We start from the raw sequence: 24549 nt of genomic DNA, 5'->3' as shown, positions 1-24549 counted from the left end.
AGATTATGACCCAACTAATGCATTCCGTATCCAAAAGAAGATAGAAAATCTTACAAAAATTTACTTTAAATCGCTTTTTTCTTTAAATAAAGTAAAGTGGTCTTGTTTAAGAGAGACTATTGGATCTTTTTATTATTTATTTAAGAATAAATAAAGCGCGTCATTCCTGTCGTCCCAACATGTAGATTACGATTCCTAAACCTTATTAATATTCATGAGCTCAATATTGGTAATTGGATGGTAACTTCGTAGCATCAGAAGTCCCTAATTAATATTTATAAGAAAGCCTTTAGCCATTGGAAGTCTACTAAAGAACGTTAGCATGACCTAATTCATATTTATGAGCCAAGAGTTCTCGACAACCCACAAACACAAAACCACACCAAGTGTAAAACACTTTGAAACTTTTCTGTGGCGGGCTGGCAACAGAGGACAGGACACTTGATAGAGCACCGTATCCCCCAGAAAAGGTACGTTAAACTAAAACTCTCAGACAAGTCAGCTAAATGTACGTTTTTTTTTCTTTATAGGAAACGGTAGGATAATCAAAATTGCGCAACATCCAAAATCACAGGGATCTGGTTCTCTGTAGACATGCAGAGACCTGTGCCTAGAAAACCTCAAATAACAGAGACATAAAAAGAGGCAACATAATGTTTTTATATGTAAGTAAACAAGCAATAATAAAATCTAATGAAAAATATCTTCTCATTTATGAAAATGTTCTAATCAGTTTGGTGTTGTATAATGAACATTAATTTATTTCACCTGCCATTAATCTAACAAACATCCTTCAGGTATCCTGAAAAAGTATATATTTTAATTAAAATTAAATTAAAATTTATTAATTTTACAGTGCATTCAGGCTATCAATTTTTATACATATTTTTAATTGAAGCTATTTAATATTTAATCTGGTATGTAATGTTAACTATTTTGATTAACCTCTTTGAAATCATATCAGTGTGTGAGTCTGAATATTAACTGCATTGATGTAAGTACAGTAAGTTTAAGATGGGGCGTTGGCTGCAGGGATTTTCTGCATGTTCTTTCAGCCTCTGAAATCTGTTTCTTATTAAAGATTTTCACTCCAAAGATCTAGCCACATGTCTGAGGACTGATGGGGTGAGAGACTCCGCCAGACAGTTTATGTCTAAATTATGTGCAGAAAGGAATTCACCCCATGAGAGTGATATTAAATATCTGAAATCTGTCTTTGATGTCCATGATTCACTGTCATTAATCACATTCCGAGGAAGTAAAATACACAGAAAAATTATTTGGCTATCATACCATGTCTGGCATCCAATTTACTTTCTATCCCTTTTCCCATTTGGACACTTTTTTGCTGGCTGTAGGGGACAGACACTGAATTCAGAGTGATTATTTCTAAGGTGACTAATATACAAATGTGTTTTTGATCACAGTCCATAAATGAAGATCAATATGATATGTGGTGTTGATATAATGCACATTTCAATAGAGGAAATAAACTCTGTGTGCGTACTATAAAACAAGTATTGTATTGTATCAAGGGCGCAGACAGTCTCATGTGTTTCGGTCACTGCCTCAGGACTGATTATGAATCAGGAGCTAGCTGCAAAAAAAAAAAAAACTCCTTAAAAGGAATAGTTCACCCAAAAATGCAAATTTGCTTAAAATTTTATCACCTTCAGATCATTTGCAGTGAATGGGTGCCGCCGGAATGAGAGTTCAAAACAGCTGATAAAAACATCACGATCCACAAGTAAACCAGACGGCCCGAGTGTATTGATTAACATGTTGATGCATCTTGTGAAGTGAAAAGCTGCATGTTTGTAAAAAAACAAACAAACAAAACAAATGCATCATGATTTTAATTAAATTAAAAGTTAAAAGGCCTTAAAGATAGATTTGTTTCTTAGACAAATTCATCTTTTTGCTTCACAAGACGTTAAATGATGGACTGGATTCATGTGGATTACTTGTAGTATTTTTATCAGCTGTCTGAACTCATTCTTACGGCACCCATTCACTGCAGAGGATCCACTGGAGAGCAAGTGTTGTAATGTTAAGTTTCTTCAAATCTGTTCAGATGAAGAAACAAATTCATCTACATCTTAGATAGCCTGAGTGTGGCATTTTCATTTTTGGGATAAATATTTCTTAAAATCTTTGCAATCATTTGCTTTCATGAAATGATGTTGTGTTCTCCTGGTACCAAGAGCACAGTGGGGACCTGTAAAACATTTGCTCTTCCCTTAATGTCAGATGAAATGTGATTCATTCCACTCCATTTTTGCTTCTGGGGCCTTTTAAAAGCAAATGTGGAAACATTTAGGTAAGAGCTCGAGGGATTCATACTTTGTTTTTTGTACCACACAGCAGATGGATATCAGGCGACAACAAATATTACTGGCAAAGTGTTTGCTTTGGGTGTTAACCTTGATATTTATATCATAGGACCAATAAAAAAATAATAATAATTGCCTGCCCATTTTTTCAGCAGACTTACTTCTGTTAGTATTTTACCCATAGGGATTTTAAAATGTCTTCATTAAAGAGTTAAAAGCCAAGAATCAAACCAACCAGCTACAAGGTAAATCATAACATTGCAAAATTTAATTTAAAACAAAAAAGTATTTGAAAATCAGACAAAAAAACAAAGGTTGTGAACTCAACGGCTTTATTTAAGGAAAAAACTACAATCCCATGAAGCATTGCAAATCAAAATGGAGAAAACATAAAACTGTTAATTTGTTGATTATGCATTTATAAAAAAATATATATATGGTATGTTTATTGCAAAATATGCAAAACTATACAAATATTTAAATAGTTTATTAGGTAATGCGGTTTTTCACCAGGAATTCCACAGTTAAACATTAATATAAAAAATATATATATGTTGAAATAATGGACACTGGCGGCTTCAACAAAAGCATAAACCATCAATTAGCAACCCCATAGGTCACAGTAGGCCTGTCTTTAATGGTTTATGAGTTACTATTAAAAATCAATTCCCCTATGGACAAAGTGGAGACATTTCTGGAACCCAAAATAATATTTGATCGCATAATGCCATGACCAACTGAAGTATTCCAGATCGCCATGTAATAAGTAACCTATTGTTAATGCCAGGTCCCATTAAGAGAAACATAATAAACACTTATAAACTGGATTATTATATGGTGGTTACAATGTGGCCCCATATTAACCCCACTTGCCTAGAGACGGACGGTAGTCTTGTTTGAGTTTCCTCTTTTTGAAAGTGTATTTAGGAGTGCAGATCAACAGTACTAGGGTTACACCGCTGGCCAGCCGTCTCGCCTGTTCTTCTTACCGCTGCTTTACAGGCTTCCTGTTTCTAAGCTTTCGCCACATTCTTCAGCATGTAGATCATGCCAACACAACACTCTGCCAAGACAGTCTCAATTTTCCCAGCTGTATAACAGGGTTGATTCCATTACCATACCAATTTCAGATGACCCACGTTGATTAAGCAGGACCATTTTTGCATTTTTTTTAAGTATGTCCAACATATGTTTTCTCTGTTTGGGTCATGTGTGTGGTTTTCAAATTGATTACAGTAATTGCTGTAAAAGTGATGTTTTGCGCTAACCGGCAGGTGATATCATAGCCCAGCTTCTAATTAGGTTGCCTTCATCATATCCAACGCACCCTTTTATGAGCCTGAGAAGAAAATTTACTTGTTAAGTGCACGCAAAAGCAGCATAAAGGATAAAAAAAAACATTCAGTATCACCATATTATTTTTCTCTTCAGCTGAAGTCTTACAGGCTCTCAGGTTGCCTCATATCGCATCAACCAATGGATCGCAAGCAGCATGACTGTTCAAGTTCTTCCCCTCGTTTGCTTTGGCTGCTACGCTTGCCTGACTGTGTTCCAGATGCTGGTGCATGAGGTCATCCCAAAACCAGATTTCAGTCTCAACAGTCTGCCGTCTCCCTGGAGATCACATTAAATATTTGACTAAAACAGGGGTCTGTCAGTTCGCCATTACATCAGCGTCTATAAAAATGCCCCTTATTCACGCTTATCTGTGACCCATTTAGCATGTTCCCTTATTTGCTCTTTATTTGTTTTAATGAAACTATTTGCTAATTACAACCATATGAATGGAGCTGTAGTCTAGTGGTTAGCACATGTTCATACGTGGGTGTCATGAGATCGAAACTGGGACGGTTTATGAAAATCTTCTAAAGCAAAAAAAAAGTAGTCATTAAGGAAAAAAATTATAATAATAATGAAAAAAATGTGTAATAATAATAATTGCCCCACTTTTATTCTATAATAAGAAAACAATCTTAATACAAATACTCACTTATTATTTTTTTAGGAAGAGTAATCTGAAAAAAAGATAAGAATATTCTCTTCATAAGTCATTTCAAAAAACTAAACATTTTATGTTTTCTTAAGCTATAAGAAGAAAATAGTGATTAAGAAAAATGTTATCCTTAAAATGTTTTATGAATCCAAACCCTGTCCTCTCTTGGCTGTCCCATAAAAACACCATAAATCTCATTTGTAAGAGTATGAGCCCATGATCTTTGGTGAGCATGACTGTTAAAACCACGCTAAAATGTGATCCTTAAATGTCTATCTGGTCTGACATTCCTGGACCAGGAAACACAGAACTGAAAAAATAAACTATTATGAACAGCATACTCCAGAAGTCTTCAAACCTTTGGGAAAACAAGTCCTGTAACAGTATCTAACACATTTAAACCTCATTACTGTTCAAATACTTGTGCTTGTCTGAAATAGGCATGGTTGGGAGATTTGGTTTTGGATGTGTTAATAGGAACACTGGTACACACACACATACAAAAAAAAATAAAAAATAAAAAATAGGTCTGTGATTCTGGTGTTGGCAGTGATGTTTGACAACTTGAGCTGAACTTATTTATGGACTGGACTTCCATTAGAAACATTCAGATCTATCTAAAGCTTCCTTCCAATAAAAGATTAGTTTAGGTTTCACATTTGCAAAGGAGACAGGAAAGTAAACACATTATTTTTCCTCAGCCTTTGGGACTTTGTGTAGACCAGTAAAATATGTCATTCCACAGCCATTAGTTAGGCTATAGCTGACAGACCCCACCTGGAAAGTGTCCTGCATGCAAAATAATTAACCAGATATATAAGTGTTTGAAGACTAGAGAGCTTCCTTCTTCAAACATGGTCAAAGAACTGTTAACATTCCCTCATCTCACCACATGCATTCCAGAAATGCTTCCTGCACATGGGCTATACAGAGAGAGAGAAAATATCAACGCTATCAAATGTGTGCATGCTAGAAAACATGCACATATTCGCTTGAAGCATTTGCACAAAAGTTAACAGACATATTTCATTCCCAGGAAGTGTTTGGTAGCCTGATCTTAATTTTTAATGACTAGCTACATGGGAAAATTCCCAGTGACGATTTGTTTTGGCGAGTGAAACAGTATATAATTCAAACCAGACAATCGTAGCGATGTACCGTGTTTATAATCGAGTATCTCATAACAAATTCAATTTTATATATGTATGTGTTCCAGTGTTTCACGATATAATTTGATCTAGGTATGAATGCGCGGTGTTATTATTACCAATTAGATTTATCACACTGAAAGAAAGTCTTTCATCCCGTCTGCCAGGCTGCTAAGGTTACCAGCTTTTCAGCTGAACTGAACCCATTATCAGATGAAGCAAAGACCGGGGGACAATAAAAACATGTGCTGTTTGCTGTTGCCTATGGTTACAACAACTTAGAGCAATCTTGTACCTCCGCCTAAGAGAAAACGGAACAAACACTCTCTTATCAATAGATGTCCTCACTCACTGTTTCCTGAGGAAACTCTGAACACTGAGTGAGACGTGTTACAACAACGTTTCGGGCGGGTGAGGATGGATGGGGGATTATTTCTTTTTCTGCATTTGGACTAACGTTACATCAAGGTGTATTTATGACCTAATTGCATGAGCGCACAATGAGGTAATCGCTGTTATTATTTCTCACAGCTTTTCACGGGGTTTATTGGGTGACTATGGCAGCCCGTTCCAACTGTTTTTACTGTCGCGAGGATCTCAGTGGAAAGAAGTTTGTGAGAAAAGACGAGAAACAAGTCTGCGTGCGATGCTTTGACAAGTTCTGCGCCAACACCTGCGTGGAGTGTCGACGGCCAATCAGCACCGACTCCAAGGTAACACGTGACACCAGGAGCTGTTGTGTCTTTCCTCCGTGGGTGGTTTTGCAGTTGAAATCCCACTAAACACGCTGAAATATCGGTCTGTAGAAATATCTCTCTGCTTTGTTGTAGCTCTGGCCCATATATTTCCATGTCAGATAAAAGCACACATCATAATAATACTATTTATAATGCTAGTTTAATAATAGTTTGGAGAAAGTGTTACACCTTCATTAATCTATTACACTAACGTTTAAACCATCAGTCATAAACTCTATCTAAACATTCGGCATAGAAGTCAAAATGGCAGTAGAAGTATAAATTAAGTGTATTTCTCCAAGCTTTTCATAATATTTTAGGCAATGAAAAATAAATGTATACGCTACTGTTAAAAATACTGAAATATAGTAATATTATTCAAATGTAAAATAACTGTTTCCTTTTTGAATATATTTTGAAATGTAATTTATTCCTGTGATGGCAAAGCTGGATTTTGAGCAGCCATTACTTCAGTCTTCAGTATTACATTTCTATCTTCTTTATAAATTATTATAATATGCTGATTTGAAACATTTCTTATTATGATCAGTGATTCAGTTGTGCTGCTGCTGATTAATATTTTTTGTAAACTAACTTTTTTCATTATTTTGATCAATAGAAAGAAAACTTATTATTTCAAAGATGTATTATGTAACTATGCATTTACTTTTGATTAATTGAATGCATCCATACTGCTGATCCAAAACTTTTTTTAATTGTGGAGCATATTTAAATTTAAATATAGTACTTTTGCAAATATTGTTAGTTAAATTGTATTAGATCACATCTCTCAGTCTTGGTTCTTGTCTATATAGGAGCTTCACCATAAGGGTCAGTACTGGCACTCGGATTGTTTCCGATGTGCCAAGTGCTATAAGAATCTGGCCAAGGAGTCTTTCACCTCCAAGGATGAGAGGATCCTGTGTGGGACGTGTGGCTCGCGTGAGGATGCCCCTCGCTGCCATGGCTGCTACAAACCCATACTGGCAGGTAGGGGTCAGATAGTCTCTGCTCCTTCTGCTGTATATGTATACTAGTATAAATGTATATGTAGTTATAAAATAGATTTATATAAAAAAATATGGGAAATATAGATATACCAAAATATTGGAGAGAATTTTAAATGTGTAATTTCTAGACTTGGAAACAAAATTGTGGAAATGTATAAAACCATAAAATGTAAAATAATAATAAGAATTAATTATTAATTTTAAAATTATAATGTATAATATAAATTATATATATATATATATATATGTATATATATATATATATATATATATATATATATATATATATATATATATATATATATATATATATAATGTGTGTGTGTGTGTGTGTGTGTATATGTGTGTGTGTGTGTTTTATAATAAATAATAATTAATTAATTTAAAGTGTAAACTGAAAAAAAAGGTAATAAAACTTGTAATTATTTTAATGATTTATAATTATTTTATAGAACATTTTTAATATAGGCTATTGCCACTTTTAGTTTCTGTAAACAAATTTGTCATTACGCAAAAGTTCCAGAAATATCTTCAGGGACCTTCAATGGGGGGGGGGGGGGGGGGGGGCATTGGAGTGCTTAATCTGTATGTGACATTTTTTCCTGTTTAACAGAGCCTTTTCCATTTTTCTTTCCTGTTTTCCTTTCCAGGCACTGAGAATGTGGAATACAAAGGCAACTCATGGCATGATGAGTGTTTCATCTGTTATCAGTGTCAAAAGCCAATCGGCTCCAAAAGTTTCATAGCAAAGAACAACAACATCTACTGCAGCCTTTGCCATGAGAAGAAATTTGCCAAACAATGCGCTTGCTGTCAGAAGGTGAGAGATGTAGCAAAAATCTATGTATTTTTATTCATTATTACTTTTAAAGTTGTAAGTTGTACTATATATTTTTTGAATACAAAACATGTTCTTTTCTAAAATAAAGACATTTTATGATAATAATGACCAACGCAAGTTGCCTCAGTGTATGGTTTCCACATGTTTCGGCCCTCTTCCTCCAGCCCATTACCACAGGAGGTGTGAATTACCAGGACCAGCCGTGGCATTCTGAGTGCTTTGTGTGCTCCTCCTGCCGAAAGCCCCTGGCTGGCACCAGCTTCACCTCTCACGAGGAAAAGGTCTACTGTGTGGATTGCTACAAAAGCACTGTGGCCAAAAAATGCAGCGGCTGCCAGAATCCCATTACAGGTTTGAATTCACACAAATATATGCACTGATGATCTTTACTCTTTTTAAAAGTTTTGTATTTGATTTGAACTAATGTGACAAATAAATCTACCTTGTCTTATCCCACAGGATTTGGCAAAGCTGCGAACATAGTGAACTATGAGAGTGGCTCTTGGCATGATTACTGCTTTAACTGCAAGAAGTGCTCCCTTAACCTGGCAGAAAAGAGATTCGTTGCTCAAAATGGAGACATATACTGCTCTGACTGCTCCAAGAAACTCTAAATGCCTGATGACCGTGGAGACACAGAAGAGTGAGATTACACACAAAAATATCAGCATTCATTTGAATCTATACAAAAATCCTAGATAAATATGTTGCGGTATTGACAAAGGCTTCTGTTATGTTGGTTCTGGCTTCTTCATGAAGGGAGTTTGATATGTCCTGTGAGGAACGTTAGGTTTACCTAGAGAGTCTTTTGTGGGAAAATGTATCCTCTCTCTTTCCAAAGCCTATTTGTCTCAGGAAAGTATTAAGACAGGATGAAAGATGGAGGTGTGTATTAAGAAGGTGAAGTCATTTGAGATGTATTACTGGTAAATTTTTGTTTAATATAATGTTTCAAAATGAAGCTTTGGGTTGATCATTTTTAAAACATTAACAGCTTATAATCATGGACTCTGACATTTTAAATGCAGTGTTTCTGTATCTTTTAGATTGCTTCCTTGGAATTTGAAATTACTAACTGTACAATTTATAATTTTCATATAAAAGATTTCAATGTGTATGTTTTTCTCCTTTACTATAACATATTCTTCTTAACATGACAATTATGTTATTTTAGTTGCCTTTGTATGATCTGAAAAAAATAAATAAAATAAAGGTGGGAGGCTTTCTTTTGCATTCTTTAAATGCCGTGTGTGTGTTTTTTTTTTTTTCCTTTTTCTTTTTTTCATAAAACAGCGACATCTAGAAAGAATGAAATCTGAAGTCTGTCGTTCGTATTTTTTAAATACATAGTGTTTTTTCATACAGCAGCGACATCTAATGGCACAATATAGCACAGAACCATTAAATGACCCGTTCCAAATCAGTTTAAAGAATTTAAAGTTTAACAAAATATGTTTTTTTAACACAGTGTAGAATAAAATGGTTATTGTATTGATTTGTGATTTTTATATCACATTAGGATAAAGTGGGGGTAAACCGCCGCTACTGTATTTCCTAAAATAACCCCTAGATGAAGTCAAGAGACATTTTCGTTGTGGACGACGTTGGTTGACAAGAACCATGTACAAGTATTCACTATGAAGCTTACACTTGTACCTGAAAGAAAAAAACGGATTTTACAGTAAGAAGAAAAAAGTGTTTTAAAGCTTGTTGGTTTGTAGAACATCACAGTTATATTATATGACTGTAGATAGGGAGTACGTGTTACTTAAGGAAAAAAAATAGCCAATCATATGTTCAGAATGCTTTCAAACCTAGTCTGTATGGTCATGCCAGGGGTTATGGTGTGGCTTCAAATCCCTAACTGGCTGAATAAAAATATCTGGACTTTATATTGAAAAATTGCTTCAAGTTAACAAGTAGCTAGTTAGCATCAGCTAACAATATATATTTTTTCAAATAGCCTATTATCAGAATCAGAAATACTTTAGAAATAATTCCCGGAAGGATAAAAATACAAATAGAAATCTATACAAGAAATAAAAATAAAACTAGTAATATTTAAATAACCATACAAGTAAAAAAATATAATATTGTATAATAAAATAAGTTATTACGCTGAGGAATTATGAAGTCTGATATACACAGGTAAAAAAGATTTCTTCTGTCACTCTGTGGAGCATCTGTCGAATAAGTGTTTGACTGAATGTACTCCTGTATCTAACCAGGACATGAAGTGGGTGAGAGGTGTTATCTAAGATGAACAGAAGCTTAACATCCTTCTTTCTGACACTACAGTCAGAGAGTCCAGGTCAAACCCCACAACAGAAGCAGCCTTACGGATAAGTTTGTTCCAGTCTATGGCATCAGCTACCTTCAGTCCGCTGCCCCAACATACAACAGCAAAAAAGATAGCACTTGCTACCACAGACTCGTCGAGCATCTTCAGCATCATCCTACAGATGTTAAAGGACTTCAGCCTCCTCAAAAAATAGATGCATCTCTGGCCCTTCTTGTAGATGACTTCTGAGTTCTTAGTCCTGTCCAGTTTATTGTTTTTGTGGACTCCCAGGTATTTATAATCCTCTAGTCTACAATATCCACTGAGACCCCACAGGTGCCATTGTTCTCCGCAGGTCAAGCACCAGCTTTTTTTGTTTTTGCCACATAGAGCTGTACTGTAGATGGTTCTGCTCACACCATGTGTCAAAGTTATCTACTGTAGTCCTGTACTCAGTCTCCTCACCACCACTGATGCAACCAACTATAGCTGAGCCATCAGAACATTTCTGAAAATGGCAGGACTCAGTACAATAGCTGAAATCTCCAGTTTACAGGGTGAAGATGAAAGGAGACAGCGCAGTCCCCTGTGGAGCTCCAGAGTAGCAAACCACTCTGTCCGACACAAAATGACACTCACAGTACTTGCTGCCTTATCCAGGTGAGTACAAGCTCGATCCAGCACGTAGATGATAGCGTCCTCAACTCCCAGGGGGGCTGGTAGCCAAACTGAAGAGGATTTGTAAAAGGCCTAACTGTGAGCGTGATTTCACCAAGTACAACATGTTCCTGGATCAACACTCTTGTTAATCAGCTATCATTTCCCACTGATTTTAAGAATAAATTATGGGTAGGGCTAGGTTTAAGGGTAGGAATTAGGTTAATTCTATATTTTTTGACATTAATGATGATCTAGGAACACGTCTAACTTGGTAAAAGCACTCTGATTTTGCTGTAAACGTATAAAACAAATGGTTTTGTTAGATGGTGGGGGTAATTTGTAATTTGGTACAAATTACATTTTTGTTAAAAATCGAATAAATGTGTATATTTTTCACTTGGTTTACAATTAATCTCATTGTCACTTGAACTATAACTATTCTGAACATTTAGCTAACTTTTGTTTAACATAGAAAAATTATTACACAGTCCTTAAAGGGGGGGTGAAATGCTATTTCATGCATACTGAGTTTTGTACACTGTTAAAGAGTTGGATTCCCATGCTAAACATGGACAAAGTTTCAAAAATTAATTTGTACGTTTGAAGAAGTATTTTTGTTCCAAAAATACTCCTTCCGGTTTGTCATAAGTTTCGGAAAAGTTTTTTTCGAGGATGGCTCTGTGTGACATTAGATGGAGTGGAATTTCCTTATATGGGTCCTAAGGACACTTCTGCCGGAAGAGCGTGTGGTCCCCGTAGAGCAGGGCACTGAGAGCATTCACTGATCAGAGCGAGAGCATCGCGAAATGTCACAGAAGTGAGTTTTTGGTTGCCAGGGCAAGACAACCCTGCACAGATTACCAAAAAAAAAAAACAGCATTAAGGGACCAGTGGATGGAGTTTATTTTTACAGAGGATCAACGGAGTTGTGCAAGTGTTTGTGTTTGTTCCCTGCATTTCGAAGATGCTTGTTTTACAAACAAGACCCAGTTTGACGCTTGATTTGCACATCGTTTATTTCTTAAGGATAATGCAATCCCAAAGAAAAAGGGTCACAATCGTGTGTTTGAACCGCATGCGGTGAGTAAAACTGCTTCAAATATCTCTGTGTTGTTAACTTAGCTATCGGCGCGTAAGCACATCAAGTAAACAACATGCGATGTTGTCATCAAACTGCACTTTCCACATGTACAGCTTTAAAAAAAAAAGACGTCATAAAGTGGAACTTAGTCATTTTCCAAAACCGCTAAGCAAATATATACAGTTTTAGTACATACCACAAAGAGACGTCGTTGCTGATGCTGCTCTTGTTAAATTTCAGCCTCTGGATCTGTGTCACAGCTTCCAAACGCTATCAAAGCAAAAGCTCACTCGCGCTCGTGATTCTTTAGCTCCGCCCACACGTCACGCCTCCAGCCGGTCGTGTTTTTCCGGGAAAAATCGGTACAGACTATCTTTCTCTTATGAATATAATAAAACTAAAGACTTTTTGGAGTTATGAAGGATGCAGTACTACTCTATAGGTACTCAAGATTAACAGGATATTGAGTGAAAACGAGCATTTCACCCCCCCCCCATAAGGGGGCATTTTCCCCACTTATACCACGTGTTCAACAAAGCATATTGATATTGTACACTGATAATGATAATGACAAAGATAACTAAAACATTTCAGTAATCGTTCTAAGTCTATGAGAATTCAACTATACCGATAAAGACACAGAAGGTCATCACTGGAATCACTTTCAAAACATTGATGAACGACAAAAACAATGACAGCCAGAATCTAGCTGTTTCCAGTTATATTTTAAAGTACAGTTTTAATTGTGTTTTACATTTCAGAACTTACCAATGTATTCATGTATTAGTTCAAGAGCATAGATTGTCTTATCAGTACAGATGATCAAAATAAAGGCAGCACCAGATAAAGATTTTAGCTTACGTTATATATTTCACTTAATGAATTTGGCGATTTCAGAGTAAAGTGAACAAAAATACTTCAAGTTGCAACTGTTGTTTGCTAATCATAACAGATACTGACTGATCGTATAGCTGCTTTATGAAGATGGTGTGTGTGAATGTGCACAGTCATTGGTTGACAGTATGTCATGGCTAATCTGAATAAGATAATGATTGATGAGCTTAATGAATAACCCAAAAGTTCGCCGGGGGACTTTTTAACATGAACACAAGATCTCTCTCACTGTTATTTCTTCATACCAACATACAGTACATGTTCAAAAAAAACTCTCCTAAATGAAGAAATGACCTGTGTGGAAATTTGACACTGACAGATGCTGAATTCGGTGAGTTGCCTATTTTCTGTTTTTTGGATTATGGATTTGAATTCTGTTACATCTGACATTTTTTGTGACTTCATAATGAAAAATGATTGAATAATTTACTAAGAAAATTTTTTTATATATATAGATTGATTTAGTAAAATGATCCGGTCAGAATATATTTCAACACTAAGAAAAAAGCTAGAATGCAAAGGGAAACGATCTTTTACCTGTATGTATTAGTAATGTAATGGCAAACATTACACTTAAAAGTGCATTTTAACACCAAAAGGTACATATTAATACAATTAGCAGTAAAGTGGGAAATAATTTTATGTTTGCAGTGGAGCACAATACACTGTCTTAAAATATGTAAAATAAAAGCAAAACCAATTTTTATGCTTCATTTTTAAAATCTTTGTACAGTTACATGTGTTATATTTCACAGCATAATGCAATGTTTGCTTATTATTATTTCTTGCCTTTTGTCAGGTGGAGAATGGAAAAACGCAACAGACTGGTTCAGGTCTCATTCATCTTCCTCATTTTTTGTATAATATCATTGAAGGATCAAGGTATTGTTGTAAAAAATATATTAACATTCACAAATTATAAAATAAATTTCTAAACTGGGACTGCTGAGTTACCTGATCCATATTAAGCTTTGTTTGCTTGATTTATGAACATTTGAGAGAAGTGTTTATGTGCTAAAATGTGATTTACAAAATAATTTTTCTAATCCTGAGGGTCAGTAAATGCTACCAGTTTGTGGGGGAAGAAGATAGACTTCATGCAGAAAGACTGCAGCTTCTGGTTCTTGAAAAATGAACACAAAATACCTTCCTTAAATGAGCTCAGTGTGTGTGTGAACATAAAGAGGAAGCTCAGCAATTCATACTGGACCGCGTTCACGTACCTGCACCCTAATAAAACACGCATAGAACTTGGGCTGAAGGGATTTGGAGAAGAACTCCATATCATAATGTTTGGGAGAGTCTGGACCAAATCTTCGGTGGTGTCCTTGGACAACTGGCATTCCATTTGCATGACCTGGTCCAAATCCATGACTGAACCAAAAGTCTATGTCAATGGAACCAAAGTAGAATTAAAACCACAGTCTGAAACGGCTCTGCATCCTTATTGCTGTAGCGTGGCCGCCGGTGGCACTCTGACTTTAGCTGTGGCCCACAATTTTGTGAAGAACAAGATAAGCATCGAGACGGGCACTGAACTGAAGGGCAGCTTAAGTCTATTCAGGATGTGGAAACAAGTACGCAGCGCTCAAGAGATCTCCACGATGGCCTGCACTGATGGGGATATGCTGCATTGGGAGAAAAGAATCTGGAACAAAGCCCAGGACTGTACACCTTTACAAGACGTTACGCAGAAGTGCAGTAAGTGACACAAATATACACACAATTTTTTAAAAAATCTATTTAATATAAGGTTTTCAGTTTTCACAAACTTATCAACATAAATACAGTTCAAAACCCAGATTTGTGTGACTTTATTTTTGATAATGAACTGTAAATAAACATAAAAAGTAAATGGACAAGTTAATACATATATAGTTAGAGATGTCACTCAGTAGTAACTAGTTACTTTAGAATTAAATGTTGGTTTATAGTTAAATTTATATTTAATAATAATTAATACACTTTTATAATTAATAAACTTACATTTACCATAATTCATGTTTAATCGCTAAAGGCCAAAAGTTACATATGAAGTCCAATTATTTATTGTAAAGGAAATATAGTAAACCGTTTATTATCGCTAATTAAATCTCTGTCTCTGTATTGGACCCTTTTATATCTAACACAATGTCCTCTTGTTCCAGACTGGCCTTTTTATGAAGTAAAATTAGTGCTTGTCATCATTCGTGAAGACGGAAACAAAACAAACATTTACGATGCCCGAGAAGTTGCTCATCAGTGGGTAAGCTATAGAAAACACCCTTTAATTTTTTACTGCTGCAAGTACCAAGACAAAATGTCAATAATATCTGTAGCCTATATCTTTCTTCTCTTCAAGTTGACACAAGCATTAGAAGAATGGCCAAAACATGTATATTTGCATAAAGTAAAAGTGTTCCCTATAGGAAGGTAAGACCTTGTAATATCTTTCTAAATATAGTAAAAAAAATAAATAAAAAAATCCAGGACAGATTCCAAATTGACTCATTTTGTCTTTTTTTACAGCACTCTTACACGATCCAATGGAAGTGCAAAGGTAAGTCAATAGCAAAAAAGTAACAGTTCACCCAAAAATGGAAATATGCATAAAATGAACTCACCTTCCAGCCATCCAAGAGTTTGTGAAATTTAGGATTACACCACAGCATGCATAATGAAGCGAAAGCTGCATGTTTGCATGAAACAAATCTATCATTAAGATATTTTTCAAGATATTGCTTTCAGCTAAGATAAAATATCAATAGGGACTGGACCATTTCACTGGAGGAAACGTTATTATGGATTTTGGCTAAAGGAATCATTTACAGTTAAAATGTCTAAATCATGAATCCTACAAACACAAAGCATTCAACTTCACAAAACATTCATTAATGGCCTGGAGTCGTGTGGATAACTAGTGGATTAATCTAATGTTTTTATTAGCTGTTTGAACACTCATTCCGAAGGCACCCATTCACTGCAGGTGATTCATTGGTGAGCATGTGATGTAATGCTAAATTTGTCCAAATCTGTTCTAATGACATTCAACAAATTTTCATTTTTGGTTGAGCTATTCCTTTAAGACTATTTGTATGTAAAATTAAAAATCATCAAACTAACAATATAAATATCTCTTTGCAGGGGACGACCATGCAACTGTTTGCCACCAGTCCTGGACTCAGCCAGTGATTATCTCTTCTCAATTGTTTCTTATCTCCATTCTAAAAGAACTGTCAAAATCTGCCTTTCATTCATTTGTTTTGGCATATTTATTTACCTTTCAGGAAAAAAAAACATGCATTATTACTGATAAATTTAAAGTTTAAGAAATGTTTGATAATGTCATCCTTATATATCTTTGTAGGTTTGATTGCCTGGCTCACCTGAATGTGATTCCCAATGCTGACGTAGGAGAAATACAGGATGAACTCACTGAGATCCTCGCCAAGCCTTACAAAATTGACCACTTTGAAATAAACACAGATGCTAACTTCATCTTCATATATACTCTTGGTAAATCAGATGGCTAGGATGCTTAAAAAAATTCCAACAAAACAAAGCATAATTTCCATGCAAACCATTTTTTTTTACTCTTACTTAGATGATCTTTGGCCGGACCTAGACACAGACCCACCCTTAACCGGGACTGAAACACAAACAACCACAATTCCTCAACTGACATCTACAGCTACTGAAATGATTACTCCTGCAAAAACAATAGTCACAACACCCAATCAAGTGGCAATAACAACAGAAGTTTCATCCTCAACTGAAACAACAAAAAGTCTGTACAGCAACTTTATGTATCAGTTTCTCGGTTGCACTTTATTTTACAGTACGTGTACTAACATGTACTTATAGTGTACTTACAGTGTATTTATCTAAGAAAGTTCTGGTAATACAAGGTAACTGCATGGGGTAGGGTTAGGTTTAGGGGTAGGTTTAGGGTTAGTACCTAGTTATTACATAGTTATTGTAATTACTATAATAAGTACATAGTATGTACATGAGGAACAAGACTGTAAAATAAAGTGCTACCAGTTTCTCTCTTATAGACTGTAACATTCATAGGCCTATGTGCAATTTTAGATTAACACAAGGATTCTTTGAATGTTTACCTCCTCATTTTTTTTTACAGTCACTACCTCCACACCAATCATGGAAACAACCCTGGCAGGAAGTTCCACGACTTTTTTATCGTCCACAAGAAGTCTTACATTAAATACAACCGCATGCTCTTCTACTATTTCACCTGAAGGAAACATATCAGGTCAAGAATTGCCTTTTTGTTTTCTTTTATAAAGCCATGTTCTTTAAACTCATGTACAGTTCATGATTTTACAAAGTATGGAATATTTCACACCATCTCTCTGTATTGAATACAGAAAGTTATTTCAGTGTCAATGTCAATGTGACTGTCAATGGCTCTGGTGACCCTGAGAACATAATTACAACCTGGGTAAGATATAAAACAAAGAGAACCTAAATTCAGCCAAATATGTTGCATGTCAAACTGGAAATAAGTATCACATCTCAGCATCATGTCACAGTTGTTTTATCATCACCGCAGCTTCAAGAAACTCTTTCTGGTAATGGAATACAGGTGTTGCACTTTAAACTCTTGACTTCCTCAACACATGCACAAAAACGAAGGTTAGTCATTCTTGTTTTTATTGCAGAGAACAGACCAAACACCAATACTCACTATAGAATTTTTTTAACATGTCTGATTTGCATTTGCAGTGTGGAAACAAAATCATTTAAAGTGGATAGAAAGGTACAAACTTCCAAATAACTAACAGCAATTCTCTTTTTTTGTGTGTCTACTGAAATTAACATAAAAAAGTAAAAAAGAAAATATTTTTAAGTTTGTTTTAGAAATGTAAACTGAATTGGAAATTGAGTAAAAATAATTCTGTTTTCTATTATCTTGTGTATTTGCCTTGCAGCACTCTCTGCTTTCAGTGACAAGGTGAGATGTTCATTACAAGACAGCAGTTGAAGAAAAGTAAGCAATAGTAAGCAATAATTGTTGCGAACATACCATGTGTTTTAATGGAGTTATCTGATATGGCTTGTTCCCAGCCATAGCTGTGTGTTTCATGCCCAGGTAACAACTTCCTCGGACATTATAAAGACGGAAAAAATGATTCATGGGCTTCTGGAGAAACAGTACAACAGTGAAACAGCACTCTTATATGCACAACCTGAGGACATCTTAATTTCTTATATTGGTATGTAATACATCCAAAGAAAAATTAAATCAGATGATGAGAGGATCAGGCTATGATACATTCTCGGTACTACAGTACATACCTGTGTTTGATTGTAATATGGACAGAAACTATTTAAATATATATATATATATATATATATATATATATATATATATATATATATATATATATATACAAAGCTGTCTGAATGTATCTCTCTTCTTATCTAAAAACAGGGCCTTGTCCTGGGCACAACCATCACACCAGGCAAGGGCTTTTCAGTTGGCCCCCAACTGGGGTTCAGCGCAACACCTCACTTCCATGTGTGGGAAACCCTGAAAAGAAAGCCTATAGGCAATGGTAAGAGACTCTCTTAAAAAGATTTGTTTCAACCTAAATAGAATTGAAGTCAGAAATTGCTTCATAATTTTTTTAAGAAATCTATTAAATATTTGAAATACCTTTGAAATATGAAGCATGCTTTAAAAAAACAAAAAAAACATGACTTTAAATGGTAAAGTATGTAATTTCTGTATGACTATCAGCGTCAGACATATATGCAAAAATAATTCATGCCATTCACTTCTAATAAATATATTCTATGAACAGTCTCCCAATGCTCCTGTTAAGTCATGAAACATTATGATCAAAGTTTTAATAATCCTTTCCTTTGCTTATACAAACATTGTTTATGGAAAACATTAATTTGAAACTTTAATCTAAATATAATAATTGCATGAAATCATTTAACATTTTTAAATCTGTTCTACTGTACATAATGAGAACTTGATGGATAGCCTGTAAATCTTTTGACTCTCCACTGGGTTATTGTTCCTAATCACTAACTCTAAAAAGAGGAAGCTGTCTGATATAATATTTGAAGGGGCTGCTGTAAACCAATTAATCACATATATGTACCATATAGTAGTATTATTAATGTCAAAACTGTTTGAATGATCGATTTCATTGCAGAGTCGAAAGCAATCTCTTGTTTTTCCATAATGTTCCAGTCGTTCAAGGTTTATTTACAGCCATAAAATGGATGAGCAGGTTTTAAACCTGAACTTGAACAGCGTTATATAATGCTGTGTATCTTGGAGTCAAGCAGCTCTGAGCGGTTTGCAATAGTTAATGGGGGGGAAGTGATCCAAATAACTCATGGTTTGATAAGTTTATTGATTGTGTCCTTCTCGCCCTTCTCTCCAAACAGTATTCTGGATGAAAACGTTGGTGCTCTTTGGAAATCTCCAGACCTGGGGCAATGCCAGGTTGTGGTCAACAGTGTGTCAGACCTGGAAGACATTACAGTCACTAACGGTGAACATTAGATACACAAGCTTCCAGTTAAAGCAATGGCTCACCCAGAAATGGAAATTTGCTGAAAATGTACTCACTCTCAGGCCATCCAAGGTGTAGAAGTTCTTTGGAATAAATTGTAGACAAATTTAGCATTACGTCACTTGCTAACCAACGTTAACACACAAAGAAGACCCACTGGTGATAGCAAGTGATGTAATGCTAAATATTCCAAATCTTGGATACCCTGATGGTGAGGAAATGTTCAGCAATCCACATGTTGTTTGTTTCCTTTAAAGTAAACAGAAATGAACTGAACATACAGTCATCTCATTCACAGCAAATACACAAGTGGATAGAAATCTGTTTTAACACAATAGCCTCTGTATGATACAAATATCTACATGGGCGCATCCTAAAACAATCCCTATGCATTTTGCCTATTAGACAATGCGGAAGATATTCTGCTTATGATTGAGGACTTGATACATGAGAACAAAAATCTGGACGAGTACGAGCTCTCAACGGTACTGGATAAACTAGCCGATGTGATTAACGTTAGCGTGATCACGCCTCCGCTGGGAGAGGTCATCATCAACATCACATCTGACATCCTGGAGTCTGACAGCAACCTGCTGCCCTTCACCAACAGGTGTGTGACACTGAGTGTTCATTTAATATATTTCCTTGATTTTTATTCAACAATAAAAGTAATAAAAATCAAACAAATATAGGAAATTATATTTCATTTGTGTGGTTAACAGTGAAATATATTGTGTGTAAATATATATAAAATTAAGTCTACTGTTGATGTGAAGGTTTTACAGGCAGATTTTGTTTTCCGTGTAAACAAAACATCCTTCCCTGTATTTGTATAGCATTCTGAACATCACAGAGTCTGTCGGAGACCAGATGTTAGGGTTCAATGGAGAGTCATTCAGCTTAACAGCTCCTGCCTTAGCAATATCAGTGGTCAATATTGACCAAGGAAATTTTCACAACCTTACCTTTGGAGTCTCTTCCACTAACAAAGGCTTAAACCCTGAGGTGAGTGCACAGCACCTTCACCAAACCAGTGGAACTTTATTTTTATATACTATTATTCAGAGGTTAGGGGATATAGTCTTGTGTTTGTTTAAGAAACAATTAGGCCTATACTTAAGCAAAAATGCATTAACTTCGATAGAAATTTGACAGTACAGACCTTTGTATTGCTATAAAAAACTAAAAGTAAATTATGTTATTTTGAACTTTCTATTCAAAGAATCCTCAAAAATGGATCATGGTTTCCACAATAAATAATATAATAAATAAAAATATAATAAATAAAAAATGGTATGTTATAATATTTTAATAAAACACATTTTATCATATTTACTGTTTTTGCTCAAATAAATGCAACCTTGGTGAGCATAATAATAAAATAAAATAAAAAACATTAAACAAAATAATGACAAACCCAAGCTTTTGAAACACTCTGCATCATCATAATATAATATAATATAATATAATATAATATAATATAATATAATATAATATAATATAATATAATATAATATAATATAATATAATATAATATAATATATTTATATGATCATTTATAATTGAATTTATATATAATTTATGTAATTAAGCATTATCAAGAATTGATCATTGAATGTTTCAGATGAAATTTGGCCAGCAAGTTTGTATTTCTGTTTTATTTATTTTTTTGCCTCTATGTAAATATAATATAATGAATCATATAAATCATCACACAATAATCAAATGCTTTTCTTCTATAGATTTATATCAACCGGGAGCCTTTTGATGGTACAGTGGCCTTCGTTTCTCTGCCCTCTGAAATACAAGAGAGATTCCCCATTATAAACAACACCAGCCCCCGTGTTCAGTTTCAGTTTTATGGAGTTCCCACTCTCTTTCAAACAAAGGTGACTTTCTCTTACTCTGTCAGTGGCAGATGTCAATTTTACAGTTTGTCTATCTCACTGTTAGATTATTTGAAACACTATATTTCTGAATTTGTCTCAGAATGACCCAGATGGGAAAAGACTGAACACTTTTGTGGTGTCTGCGAGTGTGACTAATGCCACAGGATACATTGAAAACCTAAAAGAGTATGTTGCTGTCACTCTGCACCATCTAATAAGTAAGAAAGTAAGTACAGTTGTTCTTAGTAATGTCCAGAAAAATTAAAAACACTGGCAGGAATCATTTTTTAATTGTCTCTATCTTTAACAGAAAGACCAGGATGTCCAGTGTGTCTACTGGGACTTCAATAAGAATGGCAAGTCACTTGGACTATATGAACACATTATTCTTCTTCTCAGATTCTACATCTCATGTGTTGATGGGTTTGTGCATGTCCTGTTTTAGATGGATATGGCGGATGGAATCCAAAGGGGTGCTGGACATATAATACCAGCAGTGATTACACAACCTGTCTGTGTGACCACATGACCCACTTTGGAGTGCTGCTGGTACGAAACGATTCTGTGTTTGATACTCAGTTTCAATTAATTATATATTTACATTTACCTTTAGTCATTTAGCAGAGGCTTTTATCCAAAGCGTCTTATAAATGAGGACAATGGAAGCAATCAAAATCAACAAAAGAGCAATGATACGCAAGCGCTATAACAAGTCTTAATTAACTTAACACTGCACATGTAGCAAGGTTTGATTTTTAAATTATATAATAACTAAAAAGAAAAGAGCAAACTAGTGTAAGAGGCCTTTTTTGCTATTGTTAATTGTATAATAAAAAGGAAACAATAGATAGAATACAAAAGAAAAGCTAGTATATATGCATTGGATGTTTTAGCCTCAATAGTATGCATTAAGCAATGATTTTCTTTTATTTTTTAATTTAAGGATGTGTCCAGAACGCCCATTGATGAGAAAAATGAACAAATCCTCACTCTTATTACATACATGGGCTGTGGTGTGTCTTCATGCTTTCTTGGGATCACAGTGCTAACATACACCCTTTTAGAGTAAGATCTAATTTTCAATTGATGTTTATATATGGCAATGCGGCGTACTTGTAATGTGTCTATTTAAAAAGTTTACAATTCTTTTTTCATGTTACATTGCTTTGCCATTAACTTCAATGCTTTGCTTCTTAATAGGAAGTTAAGAAGAGACTACCCATCCAAAATTCTGTTGAATCTGTCTCTTGCATTACTGGGACTGAACCTGGTGTTCCTGCTGAACTCCTGGATTTCTTCCTTTGGCATCTATGGCCTGTGCATTGCTGTGGCCGTGACCTTACACTATTTCCTACTGACTTCCTTTACATGGATGGGCTTAGGGGCTGTGAATATGTACTTTGCTTTGGTTAAAGTTTTCAATGTGTATGTGCCCTCATACATCTTGAAATTCTGCCTGCTTGGCTGGGGTGAGACATTTCAGATCATTTAAACATTTAGAGACAGATTTATGTTTTCAGTTCATCTCTGTTTAACATCCATTACATCTTTGTACAGGGATTCCACTTATTATATGTGGCTTGGTGGTGGCTATAAAGAGAGACGCATATGGCATGAACACCATGAGTGATTCTCAAATGACACTGGATGATTCGGAAATGTTGTTAGTGAAGTTTGATGATTGATTTTTCATGAACATAGTGACAGAACAGCACTACAGATAAGAAATAACTTTATATTACCATCATGTCAAATCAAAGCAAATGTTTTCATCTTTTTCAGTTGCTGGGTGCAAAATGATGTGGTTTTCTACGTGTCAGTAGTGAGCTACATAGCCTTCATACTTCTCTGCAATGGCTCCATCTTCTTAGTGGTTCTGATCCAGATCCGAAACATGCAAGTCAATCAACCGGCCGGCACCCGAAGTGGGATCTTGAAAGACCTGCGGACTGTGGCAAGCCTTACCTTCTTATTGGGTCTCACCTGGTCTGTGGCTTTTCTCGCTTGGGGTCCTGTTAAAGTGTTCCTCCTCTACCTGTTCTCAATACTGAACAGTCTTCAAGGTGAGAAAGAGCACATACAATTCATTTAATTCAGTTTTAGCATCCAGTCTATTTATATTTTTTGATTTGTTACAGGTTTCTTTATTTTCGTGTTCCATTGTCTCATGAAGGAAAACGTACGCAAGCAATGGAGAATACATTTATGTTGTGGCGCTTTCAAGCTGCAGGAATGCTCTGGTAAAGCACAGATTTCTCTCTTGCAACCTTAAAAATGTTTAAAAAAAAACACAAATGCTAACTTCTTCATTGTTTTTTAGAATGGAGCCAAACTGCAACTGTGATTCCCAAACACAAACCCAATCCACCAAATACGTTTCCTTTCATGGCATCTGTGAGATCCATTAAGTCTAATTCAACTCAGAGCTCAACGGTTTCCTTAGAGTCTAGTCAAAATCAAATGACTATCACAAGACCCGACCTTGGTAAGACATTACCAATATGATACATTGTTAATGCTCTAATGTTCAAATCTTTGATGTTTTCTTGTCTTAACTTTTCCTGTGATAGGATTTGTATATGAAAACAGTTTGGTAATACCAAGAGCCAGAGCAGGATTGATGGTTCTTCCATATGAAACATCTCCTGCCACAGCAAGTGGGCTCGAGTTTCCTTCAAGGCCATGGAAGAATGGATTTGACGCAGATATATATCCAACATAAATGTGACTGTTTTTGTTTGTTGCTCTGTACGGAAGCACACATTTTTCTGGTAACTTTCAATTTTCCAATGACACTTGGCTCTTAAAAAATGAGTGAATAAACATGTAGAAAACTGATTCCTCAGATCATGTTACATTATATCCTAACATTGTTTCATGAAATAATAGTATAATCAAGAAAAGGTATGTTGAACTATAACAAAAGTGACGTAAATCTTTGGGAGCTACTATACTAGTGTGCACCTATTCCTGTGTCAACATTAAATATTTAAATGATGTATAAAAAACTATCATTTCTTTGATGAGATGTGGCATTTTTGTGAAATAATCAACACGTTTCCTTAATAAATCTTTAAGGTCTAAATAAATCTTTCAAGTTTAAAAAGTTCATTTGAATGAAAAACATAAGATGCGTCCCGAATGAC

The 24549-nt window shown here is 35.1% G+C and overlaps 2 protein-coding genes across 3 annotated transcripts; both read left to right on the top strand.

Annotated features, from left to right (window-relative positions):
- The first annotated feature begins 352 nt into the window (after window positions 1-352).
- On the top strand, window positions 353-9299 carry fhl1b (four and a half LIM domains 1b). 2 transcript variants are annotated; one of them, XM_026273614.1, is made up of 6 exons: window positions 353-470; window positions 6006-6187; window positions 7027-7201; window positions 7872-8041; window positions 8227-8413; window positions 8522-9299. In XM_026273614.1, the coding sequence occupies exons 2-6, from the start codon at window positions 6032-6034 to the stop codon at window positions 8674-8676; spliced, it is 843 nt and encodes a 280-aa protein (XP_026129399.1). In that variant the 5' UTR covers window positions 353-470; window positions 6006-6031; the 3' UTR covers window positions 8677-9299. The 2 variants fall into 2 exon arrangements, with proteins under 2 accessions (XP_026129399.1, XP_026129401.1); XM_026273616.1 differs by lacking the exon at window positions 353-470 and adding an exon at window positions 5552-5885.
- A 3385-nt stretch (window positions 9300-12684) lies between these two features.
- adgrg4b (adhesion G protein-coupled receptor G4b) lies at window positions 12685-24446 on the top strand. The gene is made up of 29 exons (XM_026273612.1): window positions 12685-13309; window positions 13778-14679; window positions 15126-15223; window positions 15320-15390; window positions 15487-15517; window positions 16102-16145; window positions 16325-16473; window positions 16562-16744; window positions 17099-17230; window positions 17346-17419; window positions 17531-17613; window positions 17704-17737; window positions 17910-17932; window positions 18046-18194; window positions 18413-18536; window positions 19387-19493; window positions 19920-20124; window positions 20351-20519; window positions 21257-21403; window positions 21504-21629; window positions 21714-21759; window positions 21849-21952; window positions 22347-22468; window positions 22604-22872; window positions 22961-23066; window positions 23186-23466; window positions 23542-23643; window positions 23724-23888; window positions 23974-24446. Exons 2-29 carry the CDS (start codon window positions 14076-14078, stop codon window positions 24123-24125), a joined length of 3900 nt encoding a protein of 1299 aa, XP_026129397.1. The 5' UTR covers window positions 12685-13309; window positions 13778-14075; the 3' UTR covers window positions 24126-24446.
- Window positions 24447-24549: the final 103 nt, after the last annotated feature.

Source organism: Carassius auratus, chromosome 10 (genome assembly GCF_003368295.1).
Source record: "Carassius auratus strain Wakin chromosome 10, ASM336829v1, whole genome shotgun sequence".
Lineage (NCBI taxonomy): Eukaryota > Metazoa > Chordata > Actinopteri > Cypriniformes > Cyprinidae > Carassius > Carassius auratus.
Note: the sequence above shows the minus strand (reverse complement) of the source record. Positions and strands in the feature narration are given on the sequence as shown.